This window comes from Salvelinus alpinus, chromosome 4 (assembly GCF_045679555.1).
Source record: "Salvelinus alpinus chromosome 4, SLU_Salpinus.1, whole genome shotgun sequence".
In the NCBI taxonomy this organism is placed as follows: domain Eukaryota; kingdom Metazoa; phylum Chordata; class Actinopteri; order Salmoniformes; family Salmonidae; genus Salvelinus; species Salvelinus alpinus.
The window spans coordinates 72,246,250-72,258,617 of NC_092089.1; the positions used below are offsets into that span (position 1 = coordinate 72,246,250).

A 12,368-nucleotide genomic window follows, 5' to 3' on the forward strand; every position below is an offset into this window, starting at 1 on the left:
CACAATACCCCATAATGACAAAGTGAAAACAGGTTTAGAAATGTTTGCTAATTTATTAAAAATAAACAGAAATACCTTATTTACATAAGTATTCACACCCTTTGCTATGAGACTGGACATTGAGCTCAGGTGCATCCTGTTTCCATTGATCCTTGAGCTGTTTTTACAACTTGATTTTAGTCTACCTGTGGTAAATTCAATTGATTGGACATGATTTGGATAGGCAGTTGGTCCCACAGTTGACAGAAAAACCAAGGCCATGAGGTCGAAGGAATGGTCCGTAGAGCTCCGAGACAGGATTATGTTGAAGCACAGATCTGGGGAAAGGTTCAAAAACATTTCTCCAGCATTGAAGGTCCCCAAAAACACAGTGGCCTCCATTCTTAAATGGAAAAAGTTTTGAACCACCAAGACTCTTCCTAGAGCTGGCCACTTGGGGGAGAAGGGCCTTGGTCAGGGAGGTGACCAAGAACCCGATGGTCACTGACAGAGCTCTAGAGTTCCTCTGTGGAGATGGGAGAACCTTCCAGAAGAACAACCATCTCTGCAGCACTCCACCAATCAGGCCTTTAGAGAGTGGCCAGACTGAAGACACTCGTTAGTAAAAGGCACATGACAGCCCACTTGGAGTTTGCCAAAAGGCACCTAAAGACTCTCAGACCATGAGAAACAAGATCCTCTGTTCTGATGAAACCAAGATTGAACTATTTGGCCTGAATGCCAAGCGTCACGTCTGGAGGAAACCCTACGGTGAAGCATGGTGGTGTCAGCATCATGCTGTGGGGATGTTTTCCAGCGGCAGTGACTGGGAGACTAGTCAGGATCGAGGCAAAGAGGAACGGAGCAAAGTACAGAGAGATCCTTGATGAAAACCTGCTCCAGAGCGCCCAGGACCTCAGATTGGGGCAAAGTTTCACCTTCCAACGAGACAAAAAAACAAAATATTCCTTTCATCCTCACCTGTGAAGATGACAGCCCCTCTTCAGCCATCCCACTAGCGGTGCACAGGCACTGCCGGAAACCACACACACATAAGACAACAGGGACTGAGGTGGCCTGGAAGACCCCCAGTCATCACAGAGCACTGCCAGAAGTCCGTGCACACCATGTCCAAACACTAGGTCATTTGGAATGAAACCTGTGAAACCTAACCATGGCAACCCCTCCTCCCAATCCTTATGCATTTCTGTACAATAAGCTTTCAAAGACTTAAGGGCGCTCCAGCGCTCCTTGACTCTGCGTGTGATAGGCCCTAACCAAATTGTGTTTAATATGGAGCTGTTGGAGAACCTGACGAAACAGACCATCTGAATATAAACTGAGTCAAAGCTTTTAGCATGAACTTAGTCGTGATAGACCGGAGACGATAGGCAGCAGGAAACCTAGTGGTCTAACACGTCACAGTGAACAGGTAACTACTACCATTCTTAGAGCGAGGCAGAGGGCCAGCACAGTGAACAATCAGATACTCAAAAGGCCGGCTGACTATGGGAATAGGAAACAGCAGTACCGGCTTAATATCTTGATTAGTTTACCCGTTAATTGACAGGTTGATGAATGTAGAAACATCCCTCTTTAACTTAGGCCAAAATAAATGTCTAAGTATGCAATTGTAGGTTTTCCTCATGCCCAGATGTCCAGGAGCATTGTCCTCACAAACACCAACTCACGAAACCTAACTGGTACAGCAACCTGACTAATAGCCTCCCCCACGAAACTACTATGAGGCACCCATTCTCTCATCAGGACATCATCCTGGAGAAAATAGCCATGGGTGACATCTCCTAACTGTTTCACGGGCACAATTTGGTCACACAACTCTGTTCAACCCGATTCCCCAAATTAAAACACTATTCCCTGAATCAGTCTCAGCAGAGAAGGGTAACACAGACTAACACAAACAACCCAGAGGCACCTGTGTCCCTCAGGATCTTCACTGGCACTGGGTTGTTACTTCCTAACAGAGACACAAAACCCTCCCTAATGAAATGTAAATAATCTGGGTCAATTGGGACTTTCACATGTACCTGGGCATGAGACCGAGTGAGAGGAGTGAATGGATGTCGGACAGGCGCTGCTAACGCCGTAGGCTTAGGTTTAATATTAGCATGAGTACTACATTTACCCTTAGCCCTGAGAACAGGACATTTGTTTTCCAATGACCTAGATGAATGAAGCACTGCCCGTGAACCACAGTGTCTCAGTGGCCCCCACTCACTCGGAATACGGGGCTCTGCAAAGCCACTATTGTGAGTCCAAACAAACTCGTCCGCCAAAACTGCAGCTTCAGAGACACTCTTTTCGTTCATGTACGTGGCTATTCGATCAGGGATCATGTCCTTAAATTGCTCTAGCATAATCAGATTACACAGCCCCTGGAAATTCTTAACCGCAGAGACGGAGATTAAACTGTAAAGAACTCTCGCCTAAAATCAACAGAGTCTGTTTATCAACCCTTTTTAAAGTTCTAAATCGTTGTCGGTATGCCTCAAGGACCAATTAGTACATCTGTAACAGCGATTTTAACCTTAGCATAGCTGACACTGTCGGCTACACCAAAAGCTGAATATGCTTCCTGCACTTTACCAGTCAACACAATGCAAGTGCGATCAAAAATCAGGCCAACTCCTACCATCAGCAACGCGCTCAAACGAAAAAAAACATCTCAGATTCCTTGTCATTACATTTTGGCAACGGCAGTAAGTTTCAAACGTGCCCGGGGCACGTCCGAGAGAGGAGTGACCCGTAGGTAAATCAGGGTCACCTAAGCAAACTCTCCCAAGCGCTTTCCTTTCCTTCCCTAACCAGTTCCAGCCACTCTTGTTGCAGCTTGATTTTTTGCGCACTCCAATTCCTGTTTAAATTCCAGTTCCTTATCATGCTTAACACGATCAGCACGATCCAATTCCAATTCCTTATCACGCTTAACACAATCAGCACGCTACAAATCCTGTTTAAATTCCAATTCCTTATCATGCTTAACATGATCAGCACGCTCCAATTCCAATTCCTTATCACGCTTAACACAATCAGCACGCTCCAAATCCTGTATAAATTCCAATTCCTTATCATGCTTAACACGATCAGCATGATCCAATTCCAATTCCTTATCACGCTTAACACGATCAGCACGCTCCAAATTCTGTTTAAATTCCAATTCCTTATCACGCTTAACACGATCAGCACGCTCCAAATCCTGTTTAAATTCCAATTCCTTATCACGCTTAACACGATCAGCACGCTCCAATTCCAATTCCTTATAACGCTTAACACAATCAGCACGCTCCAAATCCTGTTTAAATTCCAATTCCTTATCACGCTTAACACGATCAGCACGCTCCAAATCCTGTTTAAATTCCAATTCCTTATCATGCTTAACACGATCAGCACGCTCCAAATCCTGTTTAAATTCCTGTTCCTTATCACGCTTAACACGATCAGCACGCTCCAAATCCTGTTTAAATTCCTGTTCCTTATCACGCTTAACACAATCAGCACGCTCCAAATCCTGTTTAAATTCCAATTCCTTATCATGCTTAACACGATCAGCACGCTCCAAATCCTGTTTAAATTCCTGTTCCTTATCACGCTTAACACAATCAGCACGCTCCAAATCCTGTTTAAATTCCTGTTCCTTATCATGCTTAACACGATCAGCACGCTCCAAGTCCTGTTTAAATTCCAATTCCTTATCACGCTTAACACAATCAGCACGCTCCAAATCCTGTTTAAATTCCTGTTCCTTATCATGCTTAACACAATCAGCACGCTCCAAATCCTCTTTAAATTCCTGTTCCTTATCATGCTTAACACAATCAGCACGCTCCAAATCCTGTTTAAATTCCTGTTCCTTATCATGCTTAACACGATCAGCACGCTCCAAGTCCTGTTTAAATTCCAATTCCTTATCACGCTTAACACGATCAGCACGCTCCAAATCCTGTTTAAATTCCAATTCCTTATCATGCTTAACACGATCAGCACGCTCCAAATCCTGTTTAAATTCCAATTCCTTATCATACACGATCAGCACGCTCCAAATCCTGTTTAAATTCCAATTCCTTATCATGCTTAACACGATCAGCACGCTCCAAATCCTGTTTAAATTCCAATTCCTTATCATGCTTAACACGATCAACACGCTCCAAATCCTGTTTAAATTCCAATTCCTTATCATGCTTAACACAATCAGCACGCTCCAAATCCAAATTAGCCTTCAATATCAACCTAACAATTTTTTGGGGCGGTTATCACTAATCAAATCAAATTTTATTTCTCACTTGCGCTGAATATAATAGGATGCTTACTTACAATGAAATGCTTACTTACAAGGCCTTAACCAACAATGCAGCTCAAGAAATAGAGTTAATAAAATATTTACTAAATAAACTAAAGTAAAGAAAATCTAATCAATCAATAAGGTAACACAATACATTTACATAACAATGAGGCTATATACAGGGGGTTCAATGTAAATCATCTGGGTGGCCTTTTGATTAGTTTAGTTGTTAAGCAGTCTTATGGATTGGGGTTAGAAGCTGCGCCGCCAATAAGACTGATACCACTTGCCATGCGGTAGAAGAGAGAACACTATGACTTGGGTGACTGGAGTCTTTGACAATGTTTTGGGCCTTCCTCTGACACCGCCTATTATATAGGTCCTGGATGTCAGGAAGCTTAGCCCCAATGATGTACTGGGCCGTACGCACTACACTCTGTAGCGCCTTACGGTCAGAGGCAGAGCAGTTGCCATACCAGGCGGTAATGCAACCGGTCAGGATGCTCTCGAAGGTGCAGCTGTAGAACTTTGAGGATCTGGGGAGCCATGCCAAATCTTTTCAGTCGCCTGAGGAGGAAAATGTATTGTCGTGCCCTCTTCACAACTGTCTTGGTGTGTTTGGACTATGATAGTTTGTTGGTGATGTGGACACCAAGTGACTTGGTGAAACTCTCGACCCGCTCCACTTCAGTCCTGTCGATGTTAATGGGGGCTTGTACGGCCTTCCTTTTCCTATAGTCCACGATCAGCTCCTTTGTCTTTCTCACATTGAGAGAGGTTGTTGTCCTAGGTTTCTGACCTCCTCCCTATAGGCTGTCTCATCGTTGTCAGTGATCAGGCCTACCACTGTTGTGTCGTCAGCAAACTTGATGGTGTTGGAGTCGTGCTTGGCCACACAGTTGTGGGTGAACAGGGAGTACAGGAGGGAACTAAGCACACACCCCTGAGGGGCCCCAGTGTTGATGATCAGCGTGGCAGATGTGTTGTTCCTTACCCTTACCACCTGGGTGCGGCCCACATCCGATCCCAGGTGTGTCCCATTTCACTGACGACCCTCCCAGCGCCGCCCACCGACATCTTATTAAGGAAAACTAGAGCAGAGAGAAAGAATACAGCAGACAAAGTGGGAGGGTCATCACACCATACACCCTCTTAATGGCGCACATACACAATCTATGTCTCAATTGTCTCAAAGCTTAAAAATCCTTCTTTAACCAGTTTTCTCCCCTTCATCTACACTGATTGAAGTGGATTTAACAAGTGACATCAAAAAGGGATCATAGCTTTCACCTGGATTCACCTGGTCAGTCTATGTCATGGAAAGAGCAGGTGTCCTTATTGTTTTGTAAACTCCCGTTTTTTGACTGCACTGGGCTTTTAACATCCAACACAATAGGTGCGATCAGTCTTTAAACCAGACTTAAAGGTTTCCTCGCTGTTTGTAATCTGTAGATGTTACTGTTAGTAAGCGTGGAGTAATGTGTGGAATCATCGCCGTCTGTGAGATAACCAACTTCCTATTTAATGCCAATCAATTGCTATGCAAAGAGAAGGCATAAAGACGCAGCGTCTTATTGGCGGCGCTGGCGCCTAGCTGATCTCACCAGGATTAAGACTTCATCTCCATGTTTCACTCAAGATGTGACTGAGATGCACTAACATCTCTGTTGATCTTCTCCAACATGCACAACCACACTATTGGCATCAGCAAAATGCTACGGCTCTTCCAGTAACTTCTAGCAAACTTGCGCCGCCTCTATTGTGCCGTTGTGTAAAGCAGTCAGGAATTGTCTTGGAAAATCGAGTGAGTCAGCTTATTTCATTGTTTAAGCCTCGAAGATGAAAGAACGCTTTTTCTAGCAGGCCTACCATGAAAGAATCATGAACAATTAGCAAATTCACATTGGAACATGAAATATGACCAGTGTGTTAGAAAAATGATGTATTTACCTGATTTATTTGATATTAATAGTTAACAATTATACACTTAACAGAAAGTAGGACATTTCTGTTCTGTTTAATTCTGTGTTCCTATAAAGAGATGGTTTCCACTCTAGCTTCCTGCAGTTAGTCTGGGCGTATGGTCAAATAAATGGGTTTTGCTAGAGATAGCTTGAGCTGACAATGACTGGGTGCTAAAAACCTAAAGCTGGCATTCCATACACAATATGTGGTGTGTGTGACCTGAGATAGAGAGAGCCTGGAAGAGTTTAGAACAATCCCTCATTGTCTCATCTTCCTGGCATCTGGGAAACTAAGCCAGGTTGTGGGTAAAACAACATCCCATGCAGATAACCAGGAGATAGACCAAGGTGGCTTATGGGAGGGGTGGAACCAGCCCTGACTAAGCATTTTTAGGTCCTATATATGATCTCTATTTTTTCATTATGAGTTAGGCTGCTCGGCCAGTTGACTAGTCTCATTATTGCATTAATTAATCGATATTGAATAAAGATGATTGTTTGAAGAAATAACAAAGTCTCTCACTTGATTAGAATATTCCACGATACCAGTCTGATGCATTTTAATGAATGTCTTACACACTTTTGATTTGCGTTATTGTGACAAAATGAGCGTTAGCATTTCTATACGCCTCAGATAGTACTGAGAGCACTCCCTGCATTGCCCTCTTCTGAGTCCCTGTTCACAAACTATATCCTCTCTGTGCTAAAGCCACGAGATCCATCCTCCTTTAAGATGTTTACTGGCTGAGAATCACATTAATTTCTGCTTGGGAGAGCAGCAAAGTGTCACAAGAGAGTCCGACTCATTTTCCGCTTCCGTGCCCCAGGATGGTCCATCAGTCAGGTAGGCTGTCGGCCCTCACTGTGGCCCTACTCCCCTCCTCAGCATCTGACAGTAACTCACCAGAAGCTCTCTCAGCCAGAGGTCTAATAGAGGCCCAATCCTCCCTCGCATAGTGGGAAGCTCACCTGGCTGATCTCAGAGAAAGTAGTCCTGTTTTGGTCCTACTGTGCAGTATAATGGGCACTATTGTTGTAGATCATGTTATACTGAAAATCACGGGGCGGCTGGAAGCTTAGTGGTTTAAGAGCATTGGGCCAGTAACTGAAAGGTTGCTGGTTCAAGTCCCTGAGCCGACTACGTGAAACATCTGTCGATGTGCCCTTGTGTAAGGCACTTAACCCTAATTGCTCTGATAAGAGCGTCTGCTAAATTATTTAAATGCATGGTGATTGATTGGTTAATATATTGATTAATTGTTATTTATTGTCCGGCAAGAGGAAATGATTTCCACTTTCCGTAATGTGTTTTACACTGCTTGATCAAAGACAGAAGAAGGTTGAGATATTTTGTAACGATAATGGGTACATACACAACCATTGAGATATGTCTCCAGAGGAACACAAAATTCCCCCTCAAAAATGTATCACTTGAAGTATGAAGTGATCCATTATTTCAACCTGAATTGAATGTGGAGGAAAGACAAGTGAAGTTGTTGAAATGATTTTACACTAAAAGGATTTTCCGGCCAATATTCAGCTTAGTATTAAAATAATGACTTTAATTCAAGAACAAATCCACTTGATTTGAATGGAGAGGGGCACAAGGTGTTATATTACTATGCAAATTGTTGGTATTCAAGGAGGAAGATTGAGTGCCAGATGGCACAATGCCAAGTAACTGGCACAATGCATCTTGGCAGGTCATATCGAGACAAGTTCATTGCAAGCTCAAGATCTTGGTTGTGCATTCAAAAAAGCCCTCTATACTTTGTTTATTCCAGGGGAGGCTATTGCAAGGAGAAAAGGGAGACTAACCCCACCCCCTTTAATTATCATAAAATCAACCATAACTACCATCTTGTACTGTTATGTGTATTATATTGTCACATTGAGGTGCACAAAACTCTATAAAGACTGAAGAGCGCCACAAAATTGATAGAAAGTACAAAAGTGCATGTGTGATGTGAAATGTATATTTGTTCCCTAAAATGGCTGCCTTTGTTTGTTTTCTGTTCCAGTACGGCATCAAGAAGAAGGAGGAGAAGGAAGCCGAGGCCCAGGCTGCTTTGGATCAGGCAGCAGAAGGGAGTCTCACCCGCCCAAAGAAGGCTGTCCCACCCGGCTGCGGAGACGAGGAGGAGGAGGAGGAAAGTATCATGGACACGGTCATGAAATTCCTTCCCGGTCCACTTATGGATATGTTCAATAAAAAGTAACAGTGTTGGCGATATTAGATTGTTAACCTTCCAACACACATAACCAAGACCACCATCCTAACCAACCCTTCTCCTTCACCCATACATCCCTGTTCTAAGAGCCCTGGATGAATCAACGTGCCATAATATTTGTCCTTAACTTAAATGATCTGTGTTACATTGTCTTATTTGGAAGGAAGACCACTGATTGGTGATACTATGAACCTATGTAGCATCTGCATAGATCCAAAACATTAACTTAAAGACAAATTTGATGTCAGGTTTTCAAGGTGTCCAGGCCTTAGAATGTGATCTGAGATCAACCATAATCCAACCTTTTTGTTTGTAAATAGCCTCTGGTTTAAAATAAATATATGTGATTACCAGAAAATATATTAAGAGTCTAAGCCATAATTTAAACTTTTGAGAAATTCTCCAAATCATATCAAATTTGATAGAATTTTGCTGTTTATTGCTTCTCCATTGAAACTTCATCCATATACTGTTCTCTGTCCCAAGACATTCATAGGTTTTAATGTAAAAATAATAATAATAATGGTAATAGTAACATTGTGGTGAACTAGAAAGAAAATGGGTAACTAATTCAACAAGAAATGCTTTTCAAGCATGCAGTTGATATATTTTGTGGAGTACAGTACATGTACAAATTCCATTTAGTTATGATTAAGTGAAATACATTAATATTGAGGCAATAACTCTGGTTTTCAATTTTGTTTCAATGACACCACGACTAATATGTACAGTAGGCTATACATACACATCCTAACTGTTCTTCCTTGAGATGTCCACGATAAAAATGAAAATGCTCAACAATGAACCAAACAACATTGGCAACATTCCTGATGTACCTGTGCTTAGTACAAACCAATAGAGTTGTATGTCTTGTTGCTTCATCTGCTTCGCTCCTATATAGTAGGACTTGTGGGAATCAAATCCGGCAATTGAACGTAGATGCTTACTCTTCTTATTTCCATGTCTGTAAATATAGATTTACGAGATGTACTCATCATTTTCTCAAGCACAACTATGTTGTGAACACACTTTATGTGAACAGACAGTGACAATGGTGCAATATACAGTATTGTTCAAGGTTTTCCTGTTAACTAAATGGAGTGCAGTCCTGAATCGGCAAAAACAGACACTCTTCATTGTTATGTGTTGAGCTTAATACGTTTTGTGTATCAGTGTACAGACACATAAAGCGTTGTCTGACTAGTAACGGCAAAGCATACGAACTCAGTCTGAAGTGTGATGTGGGGAAAGAGGTTGGAGGATTGGCTTAATGTAGGGGGTTTGATCGGACAGCATTTGAACTGGTGAGGGTCCTTGTCTCTCAGTGGGATTTGGTTTGTGGTTCTAACATACTAGTAAATTGTGTTCTAAACTTTGCCGAGAATGCAGGACAAGACAGGTATTAGTAATAACTTAAGAGGCATGTATACACCATAGGAAAGAGTTGTCCTCCACTGAGTTTCTATATATGTTGTCCATTTTGATCCCAGAGCTTAGTTCTACCACAGAATTATTTGTTGAAAGTTATTCAAAGTTTATTCTAACTTTATTGAAAGTTATTTCATAATTTTCAATCAATTTCTTCATTTAAAATGAATTAAGCTGGACTGTCTGTTTCAAACATTCCAAATATTTAACACATTCCATAAGGCCACTGGCTTCATAGGATCATGGACATCCATATGGCCACTGGCTTCAAAGGATCATGGATATCAAATGACAAATTTGTCGCTAGTATGTGTAAAGAATGCCTTTGATGTTCTTATCTTACTGTAAGGAATTTTTGCTCGAAAATCCTTTTTAAGTGTTGAGGTAGATAAAGATTCAACACATGACCAAGTAAATGTCAATAGCTATCTAGCCTGCCATGTACAGAAAAAAAGTCCAACATGTAATCAAAGGGAAAAATGAAATGCATTATAGCAGCTAGATTGCTAACTTATAGATTGCTAGGTAACAGATAGCTTGTTAAGCCTTTATTTTGGAGTGAACAAGCTAGCTAGTTAGCTATCGAGCATTTGTCAATAATGCACAATCTGGGATAATAATATTTGCTTGCAAACCAATAAATGTTTAGTACACTAGACAAGTGCCAAGCAGTTAGGCGATGGTATTTGTGAAACTGCCACTGTTTATATCGGCCCAGTGTTGATGCTAGTTAGATTCAAGATTAGCCGTTAGAAACCTGCCAGGTGTGATTCTGGGGCCTTACTAATGTAGTAGCAGTGAAATAGAGAAGAGAAATTAGCACGACGTAAAACCTAGCTACATAGTACGCTCTCAAACTTTCCTGCCAATTGCCTACAATGTTTAAAGCTAGACATATGAAAGCCACAACATTGAGGTCATTTATAGAGCACATTTATTGAACTTCCTGTGATGTTTATGTACTTGTGAACTGCCTTCAGCCACTTATTTATCAATGTGCTAAAACTTAGCTGAAATGAACGACCAATACTTGTTGGTATTATACAATTACTGTATACTACTTTTCTATTTATTAGTTGTTGGCACATGCATTCATCGACAGCATTCAATTCATCATTGACATGTTTTATTCTATTAAAAACCAAAGAATAGTCTTGTTAGTGATAGAATGTCTCATATTTTCAATTTCTTTATCTCATGTTTTTCTTTATTTCAAATTCTCAGGTATTTTAGCTTTTCGTTTGTACGTTTTTATTCATATTTTGTAGTGATCATGTAATGACCACGACTTAGTTTGAAAATGCAGTATTTTGTTGTTAGGGACCAAGCACACCAGATCATTCATTGACGAGGATGATGGATAGATGGCATGGATCTGCTTTGCCCCTTATACATTTTTTTATAGAACCGACCTGACAAGGTTTTCCAGCAACTTACAGTTGTCTGAAATCCTGTCAAAGTTCCAGATTTCCTACTTGGAACACATTGTAGAATACTAAACAGTCATGAAAGTGCTCAGAAAGAAAAACAATCACCTTCTCCTTTCATCTACAAAATGGCATCTCTGCCTATTTGTCATCATCACCTAATCGCAAACAAATGCCACTTATTGACGAAATGGCTGAAAAACAAGTCACAAGTCTTTGTTTGCTATTCTAGTAGACACCATGCCAGATTACTGTTGATCCACTCTTTCTCACTCTTCAAGTTAAACCATTCTTTCATTTCACCCCTCAATTAACCATCGATATGATAAAAACTGCCTGACAAAAATCCCACTTAAAACATTCCTATGTTGTGACTTGAATGTAACTGTCTGATGTTTCTATCTTTGCATTGTCTTCGACTGTTTCCTCTGTGTTGAGAAGATGCTTATTCTGGTGCAGTTTTCTGTCTGTATCGTTCCTGTTTACGTCCACTGGTGGTTGTACTTCGAGAAATCTGTCTCTTTAGTATTTTTTGTATTGTAAAATCTTCTCACCCTTTTCCCTATTTCTCTCTCTCTCTATTTGTTGACAATTGTGTGCATGCTTATGGTGTGCAATGTACTGTAGGCAAGGTTGTTAAGATAATTGTTTGTGTCTTCTGTGTTGAAAAGCTCCACCTGACAGCCTCCCTGCATGCCATTTTAGGCTGATCTTTTAGTCTCTGTAACATTCCTGCCAAAATGGAATCACCGCACACTCTGAGAATAAAGTGATTTCATATAATTGTTCATCGTCGTGTGTTTCTGATGGCTCACTGTACATTATAATTCTCATAAATTATTCAAAAGCAGTGCAGTGGTATACACGTAGTTCTGTTATAGGGAAATGAGAAAAGATTTTGTAGGACTGTAGAGATTACTTCCAGAACCGCAATATGAAATCATACTTAGCTTATTTGAGTAAAGCAACGACATTACGTGTGCAGACAACAATGTATCAATTGTAACTGTTTCTGACGATCATTTTTCATCTCAACATG

General features: G+C 41.1%; 1 protein-coding gene across 2 annotated transcripts in view; it reads left to right on the forward strand.

Annotated features, from left to right (window-relative positions):
• Positions 1–12,117, forward strand: part of LOC139574385 (complexin-1-like) — a 52,302-nt gene extending 40,185 nt beyond the window's left edge. For both annotated transcript variants that reach the window (XM_071398910.1, XM_071398909.1), the window contains exon 4: positions 8,265–12,117. In XM_071398910.1, the coding sequence (XP_071255011.1) occupies positions 8,265–8,462 (198 nt within the window). In that variant the 3' untranslated portion in view covers positions 8,463–12,117. The remainder of the gene's footprint in view (positions 1–8,264) is intronic.
• Positions 12,118–12,368: the final 251 nt, after the last annotated feature.